We start from the raw sequence: 24,578 nt of genomic DNA, 5'->3' as shown, positions 1-24,578 counted from the left end.
CATTAGAAAAACAAAAAAAATAGAAAAAAAAAATAATGCGGAATAGAATAAACAGTTTTTGAGAAATGAAAAGAAACTTCTGCAGTAGGGAACAAAATAGTAAATAGTAACTAAACAATAAAAATATATTTTTAAATATATTAAATATTAAATAAATCAAATTCAATGATACTACTAATATTACTTCTAATGTATATACAATGAATTTTACATTTGCTTTTAAAATAAAATTTGTAAATTAATATCTTTTTTTTTTGTCAATTGTAAATTAAATTTTAGATATGTCATATTAAATATTACTATTTAATATTAACATACAATACAATTTTAAAGGTAATTTAAAATATTTTTAGTTTTTATTTACGATATAAACATGAGTCTCTTAAATTTATTTTACTATTCATATAGTTTTCAAATAGAGCCTTAAGATTAGTTTAACATGAAATTCATATCAAAATTATATTTTCTATCAATAAATAATGAAAATATGAAAATTATTATATTAGAAAATTGAAATATTATTAATAAACATATTTTTTATTTATTTTAAAATATAAAAACGAATTTTAATATTTGTTCCTTTTTTTTGTTCTATTTGTTCCTCATCAATTTTGGGGAGGAACACTTTTGTTCTATTGTTCTTTATTTTTTGAAAAATGTAGAGGAATGTAGTGGAAAAATAATTACTATCAAATGGTAAAAAAAATTGTGGAATTAAGAGGAATATCACATTCCTCCTCATTTTTTTTCTAAATTGTGGTTGAAATCCAGTTCCAAAAAAGCCTAAAGATTGCACAATTTATTTCTAAGACAAATAGAGATACCAAATAGACCAAACGATGAAACTTTTGATAAGAATCGAATGAAATATTTAATTGTACCTGCATATATAGGAGTGAAAGCCATAATCGATGTCAGTGTCAGTGTGTCACAATCAACAAATTTTTTTTACCGCATAAAACTAGATCATATATACAGATAAATCAAAGTTAAAAATCCAAGACCAGACCAGCTAACAAAAAAGACTGAAAAAGACACAGACCAAGTCTCCTTAATAAGCTGAAACAATTAAATAAAACTGGTCTTGTCACGTCACGTCACGTATTTGCGATTTGGTACGCTCTGGTTCGATCGGTTGACATACGCCTCCTATCAAACCTGAGCTCTTCCAGGATAGCGAGGGAAGGGAATAACGTCTCTAATGTTGTCCATTCCTGTAACGAAGAGAAGCATACGCTCCAAGCCGAGTCCGAATCCAGAATGCTTCACTGTTCCATGACGTCTCAAGTCTATGTACCACTTGTATTGTTCGAGTGGTAGACCTATCTCCTCCATTCTCTCCATGAGGACCTCCACCCGTTCTTCCCTTTGGCTTCCACCAATTAGTTCTCCAACCTTTGGAACGAGGACATCAAATGCAGCCACTGTCTTTCCATCATCGTTAAGTCTCATGTAGAAGAAAGCTTTGATCTCTTTCGGGTAGCTATAGACAATAAGAGGCTTTTGATGAAACAAGACATCTGTCAAGTATCTCTCATGCTCAGATGCTTAGTCGATTCCCCACTTCACTTGGTTCTCAAACTTCATTCCTTGAGCCACAGCTTCCTCAAGTAAGGCTATCGCTTCCGTGTATGTTACTCGATCAAACTTGTCAGTTAAGGTAACTGATTCTAGTCTTTCAATGCAGTCTTCGTCGACATTGTTAGCCATAAGTTGCATGTCATCATCACACTTTTTAAGCAACGACTTGCACATGTATTTGACAAGTTCCTCTGCGCAGTTCATAGCCTCATTTACACCGGAAAAAGCTAATTCAACCTCAACCATCCAGAACTCAGCAAGATGCCTTGTGGTGTGAGACTTCTCTGCCCTGAACGTGGGGCCAAAGGTATACACATCTCCCATACTGCAAGCATAGGTTCAGTACCGCGTGTAACTGACCAGAAACTGTCAGGAAAGCTTGCCGACCAAAGAAATCTTGGGAATAATCAAATTTTAATCCTCCAGACTTAAGCATTGACCTCTCTTCAGTTTTAGCTAAAGTCTCCTCCTTTCCTTCAGTGATCTCTTGCTTGCTTGCTTGGCAAGCTTCAGCTTTCTCCTTGACAATGAGCTTGGCAACTTCCCTCTCCAACCTGTCAGATTGTTTCATCAAGGTAGTCACTTGAAACAATTCACCAGCACCTTCACAATCACTTGTTGTGATGATAGGAGTGTGAATGTGACATATATCATGTTCATAACAGAAACGGTGGGTCGCAAGAGTAANGATCGGAGCTACAACCTTAGCTCTACTACCAAATCTAAGAACAAATTTGAAGAATAAGAACACCTCTCTTATATTATTGATTTAGAAAACTCTCTCAAAAACTAAATCTCTCTCTCAAGTCTTATGGAACACCTCTCCATAGACTCTTATATTTATAGGTTTTAACTTTTCTTAAACCTATTAGAATTAACATATTACAACTTATTAATCTTAGGAACTTTTCCTTTTTCCTATTCTATCTCTTTTGGCAACTTCATAGGAGATAGCTTCTTCCACAAGTTGGAATTATCCAACATTGCTTGCTTGCTTGGCAAGCTTTCAGCTTCCTCCTTGACAATGAGCAATTGGCAGCTTCCCTCTCCAACTTGTCAGATTGTTTCATCAAGGTAGTCACTTGGAACAATTCACCAGCACCTTCACAATCACTTGTTGTGATGATAGGAGTGTGAATGTGACATATATCATGTTCATAACAGAAACGGTGGGCTGCAAGAGTAATCTCACGTCGGATTCTTGTAACTGCTGCCATCGTGGTGGTCCTTGCACGAAAGTTAGTATGGTCTCTCAGATGCTCTAGAGTCAGCTTCTTCTTATGAATCGGGTACTTAACCGGATCCACCGTTCCAACATCAGTCACCTTCTCGGCGCTAAGCTCAATCTTCTGCTTCGTATCTTTGCCTTGCGGAGGAAGCTTCAAACACCCATCAACGGTCAGACTAGTCCCCGTCGCAACCAACTTGGAGAGATGTGAGTATACAGAAGCATCAACCTTGACCTGAAGATTCGCTGCGCAGGTTCCATCGTTCACTTCAAGAAAAGCAAAAGTCCCTTTTCCTTGCGCCCTTCCCGATTTAACCCACCCGCTAATTTGGACCTTCTGACCTGCAAGTCCAGCTCCGTCGTCGGGTCGATCCACAATCCATCGAATACGGGTCCGAATCGAAAAGGGGGATTTCTGCATCGTCGATGACGAGGCTCCATCCTTGTCTGGCGAAGGTATCCTATCAATATCACTCATTGTTCGTAAGCCCTAAAGAGGTTAAGGTACTAAGACCAACTCCACTCAAGAACTTGGATCAAGATTCTCTTAATTAAACTAATCATATTATTAATATTAAATTAATCAAATCAATCCATTAACAACTTAAACTAAATCACTCTTCCACTCAAGAACCTCTATCAAGGTTGCTTAAGGCTTAAGCATTAAAATAATTTTTATTTAACAATTTTTTAATTAATTATCACATTTTAATAAATTATGAAATAATCAAAACAAGAAAAAGTTATTTTAATTATTTATATTACATGAAAAGAAAACAAAAATATTTTACATAATTCAGAAATATGAAACATAGAAGTCACAACAAGGCTCCAAAGGTAGGGGTATGCTAAGAACAATAACTAAAAGTCAAACGTTTTAGGTATAGAGGCAAAGAAGAGAAAACTAACGCCATGGAGGAGGACTTGTGATGTAGTAAGAGATATCCGGAAGCTGCTCTTTCCACGGATGTGGCGCTGGATCACCACCCGATTTCGGTGCTGACATCTTCAACCTCTGCAACAAATAAAAACCAAAACTTTTCAACCAAAAACTTCAAAAAACGAGAAAGTGACTGAAACCCAAATCACAGAAGATGCAAAAAGTTACGAAATTTGAAGCTTGTAAGCAAAAAAATAAGAACCCAGGACAAAAACACTCGTTTTGAGCAAAACCCACAGTTGCAACAAAAAGCTTAATACTAAAACTTTACACCAAAAACTTCACAAACCGAGAGAGTATAAAGGTGGACAAGGTCACGCATGACAAATGACAACAATGATCAAGATATACAATGAAATCATTGAAGACAAGCTGTGAGAATCTTTTCAATTTGCCCCTCACGACCATCCACTTATAGCCTTAAATGAGAAAAGCATCTGTCATGACTCAAAGCCAGCACAGCTAAGATTCTCTCTTGAACAAAAATTCTTAACAAGACAAAGGAGAAATCAATACACTTTAGTAGCTGAGAAAAGAATTGGATTCCATATACTCTCAAAACAGTGTACTCTTCAATCTTAAGAAACGAAATAACTGAAAAAAAACTGTATTGAGGACAAGACCTTTCACCCGAATTCCCCATATCACAGGACCGTATAAGATGCAACTCTAAAGAAACAAAACAGACTTAAAGAATAAACTATCAAACACCTGAATTCTACAATACACTAAAGGAGTCATGAAGCTACAAGCAAAACCAATGGAGAGTAGGAACCTTCATGGACAATAGGATAAATCAGAACCACAAAAATTACACCTTTAAGACTCTAAACATATATACATCACCTAATTCACTATCTGTTCAAATCTTATCTGATTCTAACAGCAACCAATCGATCAGAATTGTAAACCCAGACTCACACTCACACTAGATTCAAATTCTCGTAACAAACCCTAACCTTACAAACCCTAATCGAAGATCAGATGACGAACCTTTTGTGTGTGCGAACCGCCAGCCGGTTGACCTCGCTGTCCCCTTAATCCCATCACATGAACCTTCCGTGATAACGTCGGAGATAGAAGGCCGTGAGCAACGACATGTCATATCGAGGGGAATCTCGATTGGAACCCGAAACCTCGACAGATCTCTCTCATCTAACAAGATCTTTCCTGTTTAAGCCGGAAAATCCAACGATTCAAGGTGAGTTGCGTGATTCAAGATGGGATTCGCCGTTCGTCTATGGAGAGATAGAAGAGAGAGAACGTCGCGAAGAGAAAGAAGAAAATAGAGAAAAAAAATGTTTTTTCTTTTTTGTTGTATTTTACCCCTGACCAATAATAACCCGCCACGTAGCGGTTCTCATCCGATTCTCAGGATACCTCCCGGAGAAACGATTCTCTCATTTTATGATTTCTTTTTGGGTTTTAGATTTATTTTTGGGCCTGAGAATTCTTAAGAGAACCCCAGTGGACTTGCTCTAAGAAGATTTAGGTTTTTCTCCTTTCCCTTCGTTAAGAAGAAACGAGGAATTTGTACGATGTATAATAAGATTAATTTATAAAGTGAAAAAATATTAAAAAAAAGATGTCGACATATATATTATATATATATATATATAAATTATTTATTTCTTAGCCAAATAAGAATTATTTATCTTTACGAATTTACTTTTCTTTTTTGTCAACTCTAATTTACATATTTATATCTGATTTTTTTTAAAAGTTTTAGTTTCTTTAATATCACAAGGAAAATTAACAAAATTTAAAAGTAAAATATATTTAGATTAGAAAAAAAAAAAATCGTAACTGTCTCTCTCCGAGCGACGGAGAAGGCGATTCTTAACAAAAACAACTTTCGTTAGTTTTCTTCGGCCGGCGTCGACTCCGGCGTCGGCCATACTTTCTTTTCCAGTTTTTTTCATCTGTAGTTTAAAGTATTCTTAATAAATCTTAGTCGGAGTCCCGATTGCTTGAAAGATTATCACCAACTGCTCTTGTGTGCTCCCTCTTGGCAGCCGAGATGGTTTTGAATGGTAGCATAAGAGATGAGTTTTTGGTGATGGGTTTGTCTGGCAGTGCAGAACATGGCGATCTGGTTATGATGATGTCCTTGTTAAAAAATCTATGGTTGAGTATGCCTCAATTCCTAATCTCCATAACAATGGCCGCTACTTCGTTTCTCACTGTCAAGGTTCTCTTTCCTCTCCATAGAGGCGTAATTGTCCGTGTGATGATGATGTGCTTCATTCACGGTGTTTTGCCGGGTAATCCCGAAGCGGCAAAAATTGCCGATGGTGTTATAATGCAAATATGCGACCCTCGACGCATATGGGATCCCGGAATCACAGCAGAAGCATTTGTCGTGAAGATCTTCAACAACGTCTTTGGAGCAATGGGTTTCTTCTATGCGATGTGGAGTCAAGGTGTGTGGAGTTTCAAACAAATAATGCCCACAATGCATACATATCACACTCGTGTAAGATGGCCAATGAAGAAGAAACATAACATGTTTAACTACATGTTAGTAAAAGGATCGACAAATTCAAGATATATTGCAACCGCGTTATGCAGATCTTGGAGACAAGCAAACCTTAATCGAAGAAACAGTCCATGGAAACTATCATGGAGAAAGAGGCAATTCGGAGATGAAGATGAAGTGATAATAAGCAATTATATATGGAAGAAAATCAGAAGATGGCTTATACCATATCCTCAACAATTGGTTTTAATTACAATCAAGACCATTGATATCTCTTTTTGTATGAGAGTTTTGATCAATCCGAAGGTATTGCGATGTAACAGATGAATCGCTGCCTATGATTTTTGAATGCGTTACCGGTATTTCATCAGTCAAAAGNAATGGTAGCATAAGAGATGAGTTTTTGGTGATGGGTTTGTCTGGCAGTGCAGAACATGGCGATCTGGTTATGATGATGTCCTTGTTAAAAAATCTATGGTTGAGTATGCCTCAATTCCTAATCTCCATAACAATGGCCGCTACTTCGTTTCTCACTGTCAAGGTTCTCTTTCCTCTCCATAGAGGCGTAATTGTCCGTGTGATGATGATGTGCTTCATTCACGGTGTTTTGCCGGGTAATCCCGAAGCGGCAAAAATTGCCGATGGTGTTATAATGCAAATATGCGACCCTCGACGCATATGGGATCCCGGAATCACAGCAGAAGCATTTGTCGTGAAGATCTTCAACAACGTCTTTGGAGCAATGGGTTTCTTCTATGCGATGTGGAGTCAAGGTGTGTGGAGTTTCAAACAAATAATGCCCACAATGCATACATATCACACTCGTGTAAGATGGCCAATGAAGAAGAAACATAACATGTTTAACTACATGTTAGTAAAAGGATCGACAAATTCAAGATATATTGCAACCGCGTTATGCAGATCTTGGAGACAAGCAAACCTTAATCGAAGAAACAGTCCATGGAAACTATCATGGAGAAAGAGGCAATTCGGAGATGAAGATGAAGTGATAATAAGCAATTATATATGGAAGAAAATCAGAAGATGGCTTATACCATATCCTCAACAATTGGTTTTAATTACAATCAAGACCATTGATATCTCTTTTTGTATGAGAGTTTTGATCAATCCGAAGGTATTGCGATGTAACAGATGAATCGCTGCCTATGATTTTTGAATGCGTTACCGGTATTTCATCAGTCAAAAGAAGATGATTCCCAAGCAAGAAAGTCACACCAGATTGACGAAAATGACAAAGATGATAAAGTATTTCGCAACGCGTAATTTGCTTTATAATATTTTTGTTACACAAATCATTGGTTCTATTTGTAATCTCATTGATGATCATGTATACTCTGATTCATATTAATAAAAATTGTGTAGATGTTAAAAAAAAATATATTTAGATATATGCTAATTTTCATGTATGTACATAAACTAAATTCAATATTAACTTTATTTTTCTTAAAGAGCTATGAAATATTTATGGATGCATGCTAATTTACTTATTTATATCTNTGATGTCAATTCCTATAAACTTTTTTCCAAAAAAAAAAAAAAAAAAAAAAATAACCAATAAAAATACAAAATTATTTACACGCGCTAACTTACATTTACATATCAGTTAAATTAATTCAGCATGAATGATAGCAATAAAAATGAGTACTGAAATTAAAATAAAAGTATACTATTTCACATTAATTAGTTGGATAAAACTTGAATTATCGTTTATTGTAGTATATTCTATTCATAAGTGAAATTAAAAGCTAATATAAATTTGCTTGATTAATATAAATTTGTATGGCCTGAACTTTGCTTGATTGATATAAATCTGGTGCACAACAAAAAAAACTTTACTTTTAAGTTTAAATTTTTATATCATTTGGTTTTTAATACAATCTGTATTAACATTTTTGACAGCAGTTTAGTCAAAGTAGTCTTGAAGTTTGAAAGTATTTACAACCAATGTTATTATAATTAATATTTTTTTTTATAATTGAAAGATAAAATCGAAATATGCAAAAATAAGGTATGTGAATTAAATATCCTCTTATCAATCCAGTATAATGTTCCTAGATTAACTCCACTTACAAACCTAATTTTCTGTAAAACTAAACACAATTTTTGCCATTCCAATATAGGAAACTCTATATTCACTCCAATCAATCATAATAACTTCGATTTTTTTTTTCTAAATTCCTCCAGATTTTCCATCTTCAATATATAAAAAATCTAAAGAGTTCCTCTGCTAAATATAAAATATTTAATGTACAACGAGATTTGTGGAAAAGTAACACTACCAAGTAAAATCCCTAAAAAATACATAAAAAAATTCTTAATTTCCTAACCAGTCCGATTTCGTAATATTCATTGATATCTATATAAACACAGCCTCAAAGATATGACACCAACATCTAATGCCAGAAACAGAAACATAAAAATATTATAGTTGTTGTAAAACACTTGGAGTGGACTTCCATAACCGGCCCATTACTTATCCTATTGTGTAAGGCCCATCGGCCATAACCTATTCGGTTTAGGATTAGGCTTTGCCTTCTACTATATAATATACTTGTTCTATGAGTTAATGAGAATAAGAAGAAGAGAAACACTAAAACCTCTATCTTACTTTTATAACACGTTATCAGCACGAAGCTCTAAAACCACCTGAGAAAAACCCTTACCCTAAAAACCCTAAAAACCGCCGCCCACAAAGTTCTTGTTCGTCCAAGTTCGGCGATCAGTTCCCATCGGTGTTCGCGGCCAGTTCCTGTTCGAAGCTCTGTCCGTGACCAGTTCGTGATTAATCCTAGTTCGTGGTCCGGTTTCTGTTCGTGATCAAGCTTTGTTCTTATCCTGTTCGAGGTTCGTGGTTCGTGGATCAACTCAAGGTATAACCGAGGTCTTTAGCTCCCGGTTCAAATCCAGTTAACCTCCAAACGGTGGAAGGTAAATAAAATCAAACCTCCTTAGAACCCATAAATCGAACTTGATCCTTAAATCTATTGGAACTCTAAATCTACAAGTACACAATCAAACAAACGAGTTCTTAAGTTTTGAAATCCTAAACCCTATAACTTTAAAACTTTAAAATCGGTTGTTATAGGTTGTTTAGATTGGTTGCAATTAAACTGTTTATGCTATGATTAATATCTGATTATGATTGTTTGATTGTTTGAGAATTGATTGCATGAATCCTTAGATCTAAACCCTAAAATCCGAATTGCTTAAGATTAAAAGTTTAGGGTTGTTTGATTTTGTTTGTTGCATAAGAACCCTAGAACTAAACTATTAAATTCAAAAATCATAGAAGAAAATTTAAACTGATTGTTCTAAGGATTAAAACCGATTAAGATTATTTGTTTAATCAAACTCTAAAAACTAAAATTTTAAAATCGGAAATTATTATGTGTTTGCATGAAAATACATTTGGATAACTTCTAAATTAATTATAATCATTATCTTAAAGGTTTAAAAAATATTTTCCTAAAACTTTGTCCTAATCCTATTTTAATAAAAAGGAAAATTTGAGAAAAATGAAATTTTGGTAAAAGGAAAACTTTGCATACTAGAATATAATCTATCTAGGATTGTTGTCTTTGCATGCATACTAAACCACAAAATTTTGAGTGTAATATTGTGGCATGGATCGGTCTCATATACTGCATGACCCTAAAGTGATTGGCATGGTTCGGTCTCATATACCGCATGGCCTAATATTGATTGCATGGTTCGGTCTCATATACCGCATGCTAATGATCAGTTGTATATTCTCCATTATGCAGATGGCTAAGCTCAACAACCTCTCCTATGCTGCCCTTAATGCTTCTGGAGACAATTACTTGCAATGGGCTTTGGACACTAAGATCCATCTGAAATCAAAGGATTTATGCGAATGCATTGAGGATGAGGTTGAATGTGCAGAAAAGGATAAGTACAAGGCAATAATGCATATACGCCACCACCTTGCTGAGAGTCTCAAGAACCATTACCTCACTGTTGAAGATCCTCTTGACCTCTGGATAGAGCTGAAAGGCAGATATGGACACCAAAAGACGGTGCTCCTACCAAAGGCTCAATTTGATTGGAAAAACCTAAGGATCCAGGACTACAAATCCGTGGATGAGTATAACTCAGAGCTATTTAAGATAGTCTCAATCCTAAGGTTATGTGGTACAAAGGTTACTGAGAAGGATCTGCTAGAGAAGACATTCTCTACCTTTCACTCCAATAACATACGGCTTCAACAACAATATCGTGAAAAGGGGTTTAAGACATATGCAGACCTTATATCTTGTTTTCTGCTAGCTGAGCAAAACAATGAGCTATTGATGATAAATAGTGCATTGAGACCTCCTGGTACTACTCCATTACCAGAAGCTCACAAGGTGGACATGGCAAAGAAAAACCCTCAAGAGCCTAAAGAGCCGAAAGAGACTAAGGCGTCTAACTATGTCCATAGGGACAAGTATGGACGTGGCCGTAGTGGAGGTGGACGTGGTGGTCCTGGTCGTGGGACCTATCAAGGACACAATTTTGGTGGTCAAGGCCGTGGTAACTGATCATGCAATTTAAACCGCAACATAAGACCAAGTCCACTTGTCATAGATGTGGTATGGAGAACCATTGGATAAAGACTTGTAGAACCTCTAAGCACCTTGTTGATCTCTATCAAGAGAGTCTAAAGAAAAATCCAGAAGCTAATTTGGTTCATCTCGATGGTGAAGGTGATTTCGACCATGAGAAGGATGACCTATTGGATTATGAAACCTCCGATTGTTTAGGAGAGGATAATTAAACTCAAATGTTGTTTTGATTTAATTTTGTGGTTTATGTTTTGCATTTGATTGGATTATTGTTTTGGATAATTATTTTGGTTTAAATTCAAATTATTTATTTTCCTTCAATATATTACTTTAAAAGTTTAAAACATAAATTCTTGTCTATATTAGCAATGGCTGAGGACAAGAACATACTTGTGGTGGATAGTGGATCCAGCCACACAATTTTGAAGGATAAGAGATATTTTATTAATCTCATTATGAAAAGTGCCAATGTTAGTACAATTGCGGGTATAGCAACCCTAATTGAAGGCTATGGCCAGGCTAATATTTTGCTACCTAATGGCACACATCTTGAAATAAGTGATGCCTTGTATTCACCCAGCTCAAAGAGAAGTTTATTGAGTTTTAAGGACATTCGTTTGAATGGTTTCCATGTTGAGACAAAGGGTGAAGAAAAAAAAGAGTTTCTATATATTACAGAAACCACCCAAGGACATAAAAAGGTCCTAGAGGCTATACTTGCACTAGCCACTGGTATTTACCATGCTAAGATTGATATGATAGAAGCTAACTTGGCAATGAATAAGATTTTCAATGAACAATTCACTTTATGGCATGACCGGCTTGGCCATCCGGGTTCGAACATGATGCATAAGCTTGTAATGAATTCAAATGGGCACACTCTTAAAGAGAGGATAGTTATCCCTAAACATCTCATGTGTGTAGCATGTGCACAAAGGAAACTTATTATACGGCCATCACCAGCCAAAGTAAATAAAGAGACTTTAAACTTTCTGAAAAGAATCCAAGGAGATATATGTGGACCAATACACCCACCTTGTGGGACGTTTAGATATTTTATGGTCATGATAGATGCATCGACCAGATGGTCGCATGTTTGCTTATTGTCAACTAGAAACCTTGCGTTTGCTAGATTGCTGGCCCAGATTATACGTCTGCGAGCCCACTTTCCAGATTTTCCACTTAAGACTATACGTCTAGACAATGCTGGTGAATTTACATCCCAAGCGTTTAATGATTACTGTATGTCCATGGGGGTAAGTGTGGAACATCTCGTGGCACATGTCCATACACAAAATAGATTAGCTGAATCCTTCATTAAACTTATTCAATTGATTGCTCGGCCATTGCTTATGAGGTCGTAACTTCCTATGTCAGCTTGGGGACACGCAGTATTACATGTAGCAGAACTGATACGCATCAGGCCATCTAGTGAACATAAGTATTCACCATCCCAACTATTAACGGGTCATGAGCCAGACATATCCCATCTCAAAACATTCCGGTGTGCCGTTTATGTACCGATTGCTCCACCACAGAGAACTAAGATGGGACCTCAGAGGAGGATGGGAATATATGTTGGATATGATTCTCCCACCATTATTAAGTATCTTGAGACAACTACCGGTGATTTATTTAAGGCCAGATACGCGGATTGTCACTTTGTTGAATCCGAGTTTCCTATGTTGGGTGGAGAGAATAACAAGCTGGTTAAGGAAATATCATGGAATCAGACATCCTTAAATTGGCAAGATCCTCGGACTCTAGCCTGTGATGCAGAGGTCCAGAAAATTATACATTTGCAAAAGCTAGCTATTCAATTGCCAGATTCCTTTGCGGACCCAAAAAGAGTAACAAAATCGTACATACCAGCTTGTAATGCACCAATACGTATTGATGTTCAGAAGGAACACAATAATCAAGTTGCTACAGAGTCTAAGGCCCGTTTGAAACGAGTTAGACCATTAGGTTCCAAGNCCGTTTATGTACCGATTGCTCCACCACAGAGAACTAAGATGGGACCTCAGAGGAGGATGGGAATATATGTTGGATATGATTCTCCCACCATTATTAAGTATCTTGAGACAACTACCGGTGATTTATTTAAGGCCAGATACGCGGATTGTCACTTTGTTGAATCCGAGTTTCCTATGTTGGGTGGAGAGAATAACAAGCTGGTTAAGGAAATATCATGGAATCAGACATCCTTAAATTGGCAAGATCCTCGGACTCTAGCCTGTGATGCAGAGGTCCAGAAAATTATACATTTGCAAAAGCTAGCTATTCAATTGCCAGATTCCTTTGCGGACCCAAAAAGAGTAACAAAATCGTACATACCAGCTTGTAATGCACCAATACGTATTGATGTTCAGAAGGAACACAATAATCAAGTTGCTACAGAGTCTAAGGCCCGTTTGAAACGAGTTAGACCATTAGGTTCCAAGGATAAGAACCCTCGGAAATCTAAGAAAGGTGCAAATCAAACCGAGGTTAAGGAAATGATAGACATGGCCGCGAAAAATCCTAAGGTACCAAATGAGGTTTGGGACGCTGAACCTCAAGGACCTGAAGGTATTGATAATAATGAGATCTCAATCAATTATATTATGTCTGGAATAAAATGGAACCGTAAAGATATCGACATTGATGAAGTATTTGCGTATAAGATAGCACTTGAGATAAATGAGGATCATGAACCCACGTCTATATTAGAGTGCACTCAAAGTAAAGATTGGTTAAAATGGAAAGAAGCCATTGACGTAGAGTTAAACTCTTTAAAGAAGAGGAATGTGTTTGGACCGATCTTAAGGACACCATTCGATATAAAGTCAGTTGGACATAAGTGGGTCTTTGTAAGAAAGAGAAATGAGAGTAATGAAATCGTAAGATATAGGGCACGACTTGTAGCACAAAGATTCTCTCAAAGAACAGGAATAGATTATGAGGAGACATACTCCCCTGTGATGGATGCAACAACTTTTAGATTTATGCTAAGTTTGGCTATAAGAGAAAAACTTGATTTGCGGCTAATGGATGTAGTGACCGCATATGTATATGGTCCACTGGATAATGAAATATATATGAGATTACCAGAGGGTATTGAGCTCAAGGATAAGAGCGGTTCTCGAGAACAATACTTCATAAGGCTAAACAAATCCTTTTATGGACTGAAACAAAGTAGGCGAATATGGTACAATAGACTAAGTGAGTACCTAGCCAAAGAGGGCTATAAGAATGATCCCATCATTCCATGTATTATTTTTAAAGAAGTTTGCAAACAAAGGGTTTGTAATCATAGCAGTGTATGTGGATGATTTAAACATCCTTGGAACCTCTGGTGAAATTGCCCAAACAGTCGAATGTCTAAAGAAAGAATTCGAAATGAAAGACCTAGGCAAGACTAAATTCTGTTTGGGATTGCAACTTGAGTACATAAATAATGGAATCCTTGTGCATCAAATGGCATATACTGAAAAGGTACTCAAGAGATTTAATATGGACCAAGCTCACCCATTGACTAGCCCAATGGTTGTAAGGAGCATTGATGTGAATAAAGATCCATTCGGTCCAAAGAAGGACGATGAAGAAGTTCTCGGTCCTGAAGTGCCATACCTCAGTGCTATAGGAGCGTTAATGTTCTTGGCTAGCCACACTAGACCAGACATTTGTTTTGCCGTGAACCTCCTAGCAAGATTTAGTTCTTGTCCGACCCAAAGGCACTGGAACGGTATTAAACATGTATTGTGTTACCTACAAGGGACGACAGATTTGGGTTTATTTTATATTAACCATAACAAAGAAGGTTTAGTTGGTTTTGCTGATGCAGGTTATCTGTCCGATCCACATAATGCTAGGTCTCAAACTGGCTATGTATTTACGCACGGTGGTACAACAATTTCTTGGCGTTCTATGAAGCAGACTATTGCGGCCACATCATCTAACCATGCAAAGATTTTAGCAATGCATGAAGCTAGTCGAGAGTGCGTATGGTTGAGGTCGATGACTCAACATATCAGGACGGACTGCGGTATGGTCGATGACAAGGAACCAACCATGATTTATGAAGACAATACGGCTTGCATCGCACAACTTAAGGAAGGATATATCAAGGGAGATCAGACGAAGCATATATTACCCAAGTTCTTCTTCACACACGAATTATAGAAGGTCGGAGAAGTTCAAGTGGTACAAGTTCAGTCTTGCGACAACTCAGCCGATCTCTTCACCAAATCTTTACCGGCATCAACATTCAAGAAGCTCACGCATCAGATTGGAATGCAGAGGCTTAAGGACTTTCAGTGATGCTTAGAACAGGGGGAGCAATGCGTGCTGTACTCTTTTTCCTTCACCATGGTTTTGTCCCAATGGGTTTTCTTGGTAAGGTTTTAATGAGGCAGCACCCCCAAGCGTATTGCACTGATCCCTTAGCATCGGCACGGTTATGTCATCCAAGAGGGAGTGTTGTAAAACACATGGAGTGGACTTCCATAACCGGCCCATTACTTATCCTATTGTGTTAGTCCCATCGGCCATGTGTAAGGCCCATCGGCCATAACCTATTCGATTTAGGATTAGGCTTTGCCATCTACTATATAATATACTTGTTCTATAAGTTAATGAGAATAAGAAAAAGAGAAACACTAAAACCTCTATCTTACTTTTATAACAATATTAGGGAGGGTCACTTGCTTTTCAAAGTTATATATTTTTTTTCCACACGCCCAAATACATATCTTATTCTTCAAAAGTACATACATAATACGTTGACATAACCGGTGTAATTTTTTGCTCTTTTTATTCTCAGGATAACTAAGAGAATGATTTAAACAGGCTATTCTTCAAAGGTACGTTTATTTTAGCACTGTCACATGCCTTTCAAAATTATGTGTTTTTTTACAGTCAAAGTACATATCATATTTAAAACTTATTTCGATTTCTTACTGTAGGGTAATTCATGGCCAGGGCAATATTGAGAAAGAAAAAAAATCTGAGTTTAGCTACCTTTCCCAAGTATCATCTTTATATGTATTTACTTCCATAAATATAAATTGTATATTCCATAACATAAGGTTTTTGTAATGCAAATATTCGAAGCCTAATCAGAGCGGACGGCACTATGCTGGCAAATTTATATTTGTGAAGGCCATGCATTTTAAGTATGAAGTTAACTATCTTTTAACTTCTATATTATAGATTTCCTTTATATACAAGTTGAATAATAAATTATCATTTAGTATGAAGTTAAATCTTATGTTAAAGCCGGTGAGACCTCTGTTCGCCCATTGCCTCCTTCCCACTGGATTCCCGTGCCTGGGAGCTCTTTTACACCAAAGGACTTACAATGCTTAATAAATTGAATGTATGTGATGATAAGAGATGTAAATGTAGAGTGCCTAAGCTCCGACCATTGTCTCCTTCCCACTGGATTTCGTTGATGGCAAGAGCTTCTCTTGGACCATTAGATATGCCTTTTCTAGTGGGAACGCTGACGGCACACGGCAAGCTCATAAGCTGGCGGATGGTCCAACAAGGAGCCTCATCGCCGCACGCCACTCCGATCCTACAGAACGGCAGCGACTCTTGCTCTCATCTTCCGGCTCATTCCCCCACTGTGGCCCATATCCAGGTCTGAATTCTCATCTGCTCTGCTTAGTTTTTCTCAGAATCTTGTTTACTTGATAATGGAGAGAAAGGTCTCCCACTCGGTCATAGGAACACTGTTTTTAGAGAAGACGCTTAATCAATCTTCAAAACCGTATGGATAGTGCACTTTACTTGTCATCGGATATAAGTTTAAGGTTGCAGCGTTGTGGAGTTTCGATTATTATCTGCTATGATGCGTATCAAGCCGCTGCCCCTTTCCCTGACCTTGAACCGAGTATGAACCCTCCCAGATCCGATGCCGATAAGTTTATATCAAGCTCACCCTCTTTAGCACCCACTACTTCTGTTTGGTCAAGTCGAGGGTTGAAGAATTTTGAAGAGTTACCTACTTGTAGTTGTGGCAGATGCACTTGTGGATGTAATGATCGATAGATTCAGTTGTATGAGAGGCGTAATATTGTCAGGTTCTTGATGTGTTTGAATGAATCCTTTACTCAAGCTCGCCGTCAAATACATATGATGGATCCACTTCCAGAGTTCACCAACAATTTTAACTTCATTTCTTAAGATGAGCAACATAGGTGCTTGACTTCTCCACTGCATGTACCAGAGTCTCCTGTGTTTCAAGCTACGGTCAGTTATCAGAAACCAAAAGGATTTCAACAAGGAAGACCTCGTCGCCTTTGAACTAACTGTGGTTTGCTTGGTCACACAATAACACACTGTTACAAACTCCATGGATATCCTCCTGGATACAAAGTGTCTCCAAACTCTGGCTATAATGCAGATAAGTCTAAAGGGAATCTAACACCACATAATGGAGTTCATATGGTGTATTCTCAGCCCTCATAATAGATGATTTACTCTCAATCTACAGAACATAGTCCAGAAGTTCAGATTCCACAGAATCATGCTATCTCCTATAATGGTATTTCCTACCATCCCACTAGATAGTCCTCTGGACAATCTTCTATTGGAAACATTACTAGCGTATCCTACACTTCTGTTTGACAAAATTCTGCTGGTATTAATAATGGAACTTCTCCAATGATTAATCACCATGTTAACATGGTGCATTCTAGAAGAAATTTTACTCCTAGCAGTAGCTCTCATGGTGGAGAACAAATTACTCAGCTGATTACTCAATGGAATAGACAACTTCAAGGTTATCCGTATCAAGTCATATGTTTAACGTCTGTCTCACGGCATCACAGTTATATTTCAGCTCAAGGTACCTCACTTGTACCTTCTCACTATATTTCTACTTTCGAACCAGGCCTTACTTTACCACGAATTATATGGATTCTTCATAATGGAGCATGTTGTCATGTCTTATGTGACCTAAGGATGTTCTCTAATGTCTAGCCAGTTGATCACACTAATATTACTCTCCCAAATAACATCACAATTCCCATTCACACTACTGGAACATTTAAACTTAGTGACAGTCTTATTCTTCAACATGTTTTCTTTGTTCCTTCCTTTCATTTAAATCTCATTAGTGTTAGTTCATTAACAAAAACAAACAAAAAACGTATCTGTGCATTATTATCATGATTCTCGTTTCATTCAGGATCATACTCAGGAATGGATGATTGATGAAGGGGATCCATACAATGATTTCTATCTCTTACACCATCAACACCTTCCTGATACAAATCATCATGTTGCTTTCATTGCTGTTTCTCTTGAGCTTTGGCATCAGCGTCTAGGTCATCCATCCCTTTTAAGAGTTAAAACTATGTCTCCAAATTTAAATATTCCTCAGAAACTTTCAAAATTTCATTGTAAAGTTTTTCATTTGTCAAAACAAAAACGATTGTCTTTTGATTCAATAAAAAAACATTTATGAGGAACCTTTTTCTTTGATTCATAATGATGTTTGGGGTCCTTTTCATGTCACATCTGACAACATGATTTTCAACTAGGGTATCAATTCCCTATGCAGTTGTTGTACAAAAGGTTATCAATCCAAATGAGTGTATGCTAGCAGATAGAATGCAATCAGAACTATACAAGTCAAGCCAAGCAATAAAAGAGATTTTGTCTAACAACCTAATATATATGAACAAATAAAAGGAATAAAACAAATAACTACTCGAACGAGGTACACGATGCAAGCAGTCGAGTACCGGATAAAGTAGGTGATTAGGTGAAAAAAAAATAAGAACAGAATGATGAAGCACTCGAATTCCCACACGATGCAAGTGATCGAGTTAATGCAAAAACTGTAAACAATCAAAATACAAAAACACCTAAGGATGGGGTAATCGGTTCAAAAGTATTCCTAATCAACCTTGAATGTTTTACATGCCTCAAGCAATCTATTCCCTAGACAATGAATCTCTAATCCTTGCTAATCCACTCTCGTGGTATAAACAGTCAACCTCAATCACTCCCTTACCCAACTTTCGTTGGAGAAACATGACCAAACATGCATTAATATCCGATTGACTATTGTTAATAAATCCCTTACTCATCTAATCTCTTAGGCTAAGTGAATAATTCTCTGGCATTAGTTAATTCAAGCATTTCATCTAAGATCTCTAGGTGCAGAAACACCTAGGATCTAATCTCAACCTCTCAGTCTGAAATAAACATTAAGAACACTAATCCAGAAGGCAATCTTTATAAAAACAATCAAGCTAAAACATCCTAACCGATCATGAATACCTATTAGCCTATCCTATCCTTAGAAACTTTTGTTAACTAGTCAGATCTCATCATAATCGACATAAAAGCGTAAAAGAATGAGAATTGCATAGAATAAAAGTAGATGATGTATTGAAAAGAAACAAAACGTACTACAAAATCAACATGAAATAGTTGTAAAAACTGAATATAAGAAATCCTAACAAAGCTTGAAAAAGAGTAAAATCGTTTCTCAGTCTCTCTGTGTAGCTCTCTCTCTCTCTGTGTAACGCCCCAAGAGCCACCTCTTAGTGGGCCCATGTCTACTCCCAGTCCATGGACCCACTTTTCTAATGGGCTTCACTTTCCTCTCAGTAGGCCCGTGAGCCCATCCATATCCGACAGTCGGTTTGCTATGTATGGGAGGCTTTAAAGAATTGTTACCGTCCCTACAAATCACCACATGATCTTTCCCTGTGTTTTGTCCTCACTCGAACAGTTCTGATAGTCATTTCTCGGAAGGTCACCCATCCTAAAACTACTCCAGCATACGCACGCTTAACTGTGGAGTTCTCTCAGGACCTTTGACCGAAAAGATAAATGCACTTTGATGACATAGGTGGTCAAATAATTTATTTTAAACCTCTCTGTATGTCCCTCAATCCGGGATGTCACAATTCACCATTCACTAACAGATCGCAACGTCCTTTAACAAAGAGTGTCTATAATATATATATATATGTATATATATATATATATGTTCTACAACAACCACATAGAAATATAAAAGAGAGAAGTCAAAAATACAACTGGTTCTTGATAATATTATGATAGTCTTTAACATGCTTTGGTGCATAAACAACGAAGTAAGGCTACGTCGAATTCGCAGTGACCGCTTTCAAATTTTTCGAATTGGCTGTAGATGATGGCACAATTGGTTTCGCTAAAGCACACACCTGAGAAACGGTCGCTCCGTGTCTTACATATTTTATCCCCCAAACCCATCTCTATATATATAAAAACCAATGTTTTGAAACCCGACCCGGATCGTGAACCGGACTAGCTCTCGGGTCACCGGGTCATCGGGTCAACTGAGTTCGACCAATGGTCAATTGAATAAAATATGTTTAATGTATTTATATAAAATAAACATTTTTAAAATATTATAAAAAAAAAGAATATCATGTTTAACAAAGAATGAAGTTTATTAATACTAAGAAAATGATTAAAACTTTTAAATCCAAATAAGAAAAATAAAGAACACTAATTGAACATCTCCAAATTCACTACAACTAATTTTGGTTATCTCCACCATCATTCCCTTCATACTCTATTCTATTTTCCAAAAAGCAAGTAGAGTTTTTTTGAACCGCTAACCGGTCGGGTTAATCGGTTCATCGGATTGCGGGTTAATACCGGTTTTTATAGGTTTTGCCGGTTTTAATACTACCGGTTATTAGCACTATACCCGCACTGGTGAAGTCTCTGGGTCGCAGTTCACTTGACACGAAAGTGGTTAGCCTAATTATGTTTCTAATTTTGATTAATGGAGATGCGTTACATTTATATATGCGTTTGGCTATGTGATATGTTTTTAACCAAAAATTGAAATATATACATTATGCGGAATCAGTATATGATTATTAGAATATGATGTTTCATTGAATTAGATTTTGATGAATTGCAATAGATGTTGTAAAATGTGGTAACACCAAATTTTCTATATGTTTATCATGGAAGGTAGATCGATCCTCAGTTTTTACTTTGTAATAATTTAAACACAACGAGTTAGTTTAAGAAAGCATCTATATAAGCTTTTCTTTTCAATATAACATTGATTAAAATTAAAAGAAAATTTTATTTTAACGTTTAAATGACTATATTAATTAATTCATAGTAAATTTATATTATTTTTAGTTATTTTCAAGAACAAATAAATCCAAAAATAGAAGATAAAAACATAAAGGGTCTATAATTCAATATATATATATATATATGTAGATATATTCTACAACAACCACATAGAAATATTAAAGAGAGAAGTCAAAAATACAGCTGGTTCTTGATGATATTATGATAGTCTTTAACAGGCTTTGGTGCATAAACAACGACGTAAGGCTCCGTCAAATTCGCAGTGACCGCTTTCAAATTTCTCGAATTGGCCGCAGATGATGGCACAAATGTTATCGCTAAAGCACACACCAGAGAAACGGTCGCTCCGTGTCTTGCATATTTTATCCGCCAAACCCATCTCTATATATATAAAAACACATTTAAGCATATCGCGGTTACTTAGAAATTAATGTCTATGATAAAAATGTATACTAATTGTGATATAACAACTAAATTCACATATTAGAATGTATGATAATTCTGATACTATATAATGACATGAGTATTGAACCTGTAGTGGCAGCAAGAAAGATAAAAGAGATCAGGAGAAGGGATGAAAGAACACGGTTTGAGAGCTTCATTTTTTTTTTAGAGAGATAGAGGGAATGAATATTCTCGAGAGATCGTTGGAATTAATTAATTGTTGTGTAGGAACAAGAACTGTTGTTGGTGGCACTATATATATAAATAGGCAACAAGGACTCAATATCTTACATAATATTTTAAATTTGTTGATAACCAACTCATAAAAATTAACCTATAATAAATATCTATATATACAATTCTTTTTTACAAGTATTTTCTAAAGNATGTCTATGATAAAAATGTATACTAATTGTGATATAACAACTAAATTCACATATTAGAATGTATGATAATTCTGATACTATATAATGACATGAGTATTGAACCTGTAGTGGCAGCAAGAAAGATAAAAGAGATCAGGAGAAGGGATGAAAGAACACGGTTTGAGAGCTTCATTTTTTTTTTAGAGAGATAGAGGGAATGAATATTCTCGAGAGATCGTTGGAATTAATTAATTGTTGTGTAGGAACAAGAACTGTTGTTGGTGGCACTATATATATAAATAGGCAACAAGGACTCAATATCTTACATAATATTTTAAATTTGTTGATAACCAACTCATAAAAATTAACCTATAATAAATATCTATATATACAATTCTTTTTTACAAGTATTTTCTAAAGAGAACTTTTAATACATCTTTATCTATTTGATTTGATTGAAGTATGTTACTATATCTAAGAAACATATTTTTTTTAAAGCAAATTATCTTAAAACAAAAATAGCTGTAAGATAGAAAGCATTCCAATATTTATTTTGTCTCTTTATCACATATGCCATATATTCCTAACATGTATTTCTGTATTTTAATAAACATAATTCATATGAAATTATTATTAGATATTATCTTATGATATTATTCAAATCAAAGCAGATTCTTCTATTATCTTGTGCTTTTAAATAGTGTTTCCTTTACATATTTATTTAACCTGATTTATTTCTCTTTTTTATTTTTTTTTCTTTTCATTTAAATACAAAGTCAACATCAAATATTATGTACACATAAAAGTTTAGCTTATAATTTTTGAGCTAGGGATTGCTTGCAGCCCCTCATTGGAGGCCATGTGTAACGCCCCGACCGTCACCTTGCTTAGTGGGCCTCATGTCCACTGTCGGTCCATGGGCCACCTCGCTTAAATGGGCTCTATGTCTTCTGACCAGGCCCGTCAACCCACCAATATCTGACGGTCGGTTTGCTACGTTTAGGAGGTTTTAACGACTTGTTTACTGTCCCTACAAATCACCACATGATATTTCCCTGTGTTTTGCCCTCAATCGCACAATTCCGACAATCACTTCCCGGAAGGTCACTCATTCGAAAACTATTCTATTTCAAGCAGGCTTAACTCCGGAGTTCTATCACGACTCTTGAACGATTTGATGATATAGGTTATCAAATCATTTATTTTAAACCTCTCTACATGTGCCTCAACCCAGGGTGTCACAATTCAACCCCACTAACAGATCACAACGTCCTTGTTGCGCACCAAGCCCGTCACCCCCGATGGTGTGAACTGTAACGCCCGTGCCCCAAAAAATATGAAATATGGAAGTTTATATCGAGAATTGGAGTGAAGTCAGTTTAATTTGCGGTTGGTTTATTAAGCTAGTCGATTTATTAATTAAATCAAAGGATGATTTCAATAATTTTGGTTTAAATAAATCTTGGTTTAATCTAATTAAATCATGGTTTATTATAATTAAACCAAAAACCCTTTTTGTTAATAAGAAGACGCCTCCTTCCTGTTATTGTCGTGAATGACTGAAAGAAAACAAAGAGAAGAAGTGCTCATTCACGTGTGAGAAGAGGAGAAGGGAGAGTAAACTAGATTTTTGGTGTTCAAAGCAAAAGGAACAGAATCGTCAGGGTTTGAGAGAAGGAGGATCCGACTGCTCAAATCGTTTCGAGAGGTATTTATTTTTGGTAGGGTTGTAGCTAAGATATTTTCGTACACTCTCTTTTTTACAGAAGTGAATTTGAGTTAATATTTTAGGAGATATCGGCAGTTTCGTGGAGTGTTTCTTCTCAGTCGCGGATTGAGACCAGTGGGTGTTTCGGGATCGATTGCGGTTTCATCTGAGATCTGATCGTGCTGAAATTTTGTGGGAAGTTTTGTGACGTCTAGGGCTATCTTTTCACTGGAGAGATTTGATAGTTAACAGTTGGTTTTTATTTTAGGGTTTCGTCTTTGAGACTGTTCCTTTCTGATGTTTCTGTCCAGTTTTGCTATAAGTCGTTTTTGGTTGTGTGGCTTGTTGTAGGGCGTTTCTGGGCTGTTTCAGACGTTAGGAGAGTCTCAACTGGTTGTATTCGTTGTTATAATCAGTTTGATAAGGTGAGTGCGTGACCATGAGCTTATCTGAGCGATTGGGTTGTATGACTTGTTTTGTGTGATGATATGTAGGTGTGGTGAATGTGATATTGGGTGACATGTTCAATGGCTGGTTATTTATGTTTTATTTGTGGTTGTACTCTTGATTTGCTTGTGTGTATAGCTTGTAGATGGGAGGATCGCCTCACTAGGTATTTCTGGTAATACTCACGCATTTCATTGTGTTTGTGGTGCAGGTAATGTGTATCGTGGAATCATGGCGATGAGGGGGAGGATGATCTAGGGTCTCAGTTTTGTGATGTCAGTTTTTGGTGTTTGTGTTGTTGGAACCTGGTTTAGAAACATGTTAAGTTGCTGGTTTATATTGGTTATGATTGATATTGTATTTAAATTGAATTGGAGTTGGTTTGGTTTGTCTTCCGCTGTGCATGTTGATTTGTTATTGGTTTATTGTTTGGGTTGTAGTTAAATATTATGGGGTATTTAATTCTATTATTATTATTTAAAAAAAAACGGGTCGGGTCGTTTCAGTTTGGTATCAGAGCCCTTACGGTTCTAGGATGATTAAATGGATGGTTTAGAGCGATTTAGGAATTTAATTGGTTGAATTATTTTCTTATTGGGTGATGCATGATGTTGTGAATGAAAATTGATTATGAGTAGTTAGTCAATTTTTTGTGGTATGGAGTCCTAGTATCATCATCTTCAAGCCTTCAAT

At 36.3% G+C, this 24,578-nt stretch overlaps 2 protein-coding genes and 1 pseudogene across 2 annotated transcripts; 1 reads left to right on the top strand and 2 right to left on the bottom strand.

Annotated features, from left to right (window-relative positions):
* LOC104779505 lies at positions 891-5,119 on the bottom strand (annotated as a pseudogene).
* LOC109132601 lies at positions 6,634-7,530 on the top strand. The gene has a single exon (XM_019244355.1). It carries the CDS (start codon positions 6,638-6,640, stop codon positions 7,382-7,384), a length of 747 nt encoding a protein of 248 aa, XP_019099900.1. The 5' UTR covers positions 6,634-6,637; the 3' UTR covers positions 7,385-7,530.
* Positions 21,021-21,619, bottom strand: LOC109132608 (defensin-like protein 8). Its single transcript, XM_019244366.1, has 2 exons — positions 21,454-21,619; positions 21,021-21,302 (listed from the first exon to the last, which is right to left on the bottom strand). Exons 1-2 carry the CDS (start codon positions 21,521-21,523, stop codon positions 21,133-21,135), a joined length of 240 nt encoding a protein of 79 aa, XP_019099911.1. The 5' UTR covers positions 21,524-21,619; the 3' UTR covers positions 21,021-21,132.

Source organism: Camelina sativa, chromosome 4 (genome assembly GCF_000633955.1).
Source record: "Camelina sativa cultivar DH55 chromosome 4, Cs, whole genome shotgun sequence".
In the NCBI taxonomy this organism is placed as follows: Eukaryota; Viridiplantae; Streptophyta; class Magnoliopsida; order Brassicales; family Brassicaceae; genus Camelina; species Camelina sativa.
Note: the sequence above shows the minus strand (reverse complement) of the source record. Positions and strands in the feature narration are given on the sequence as shown.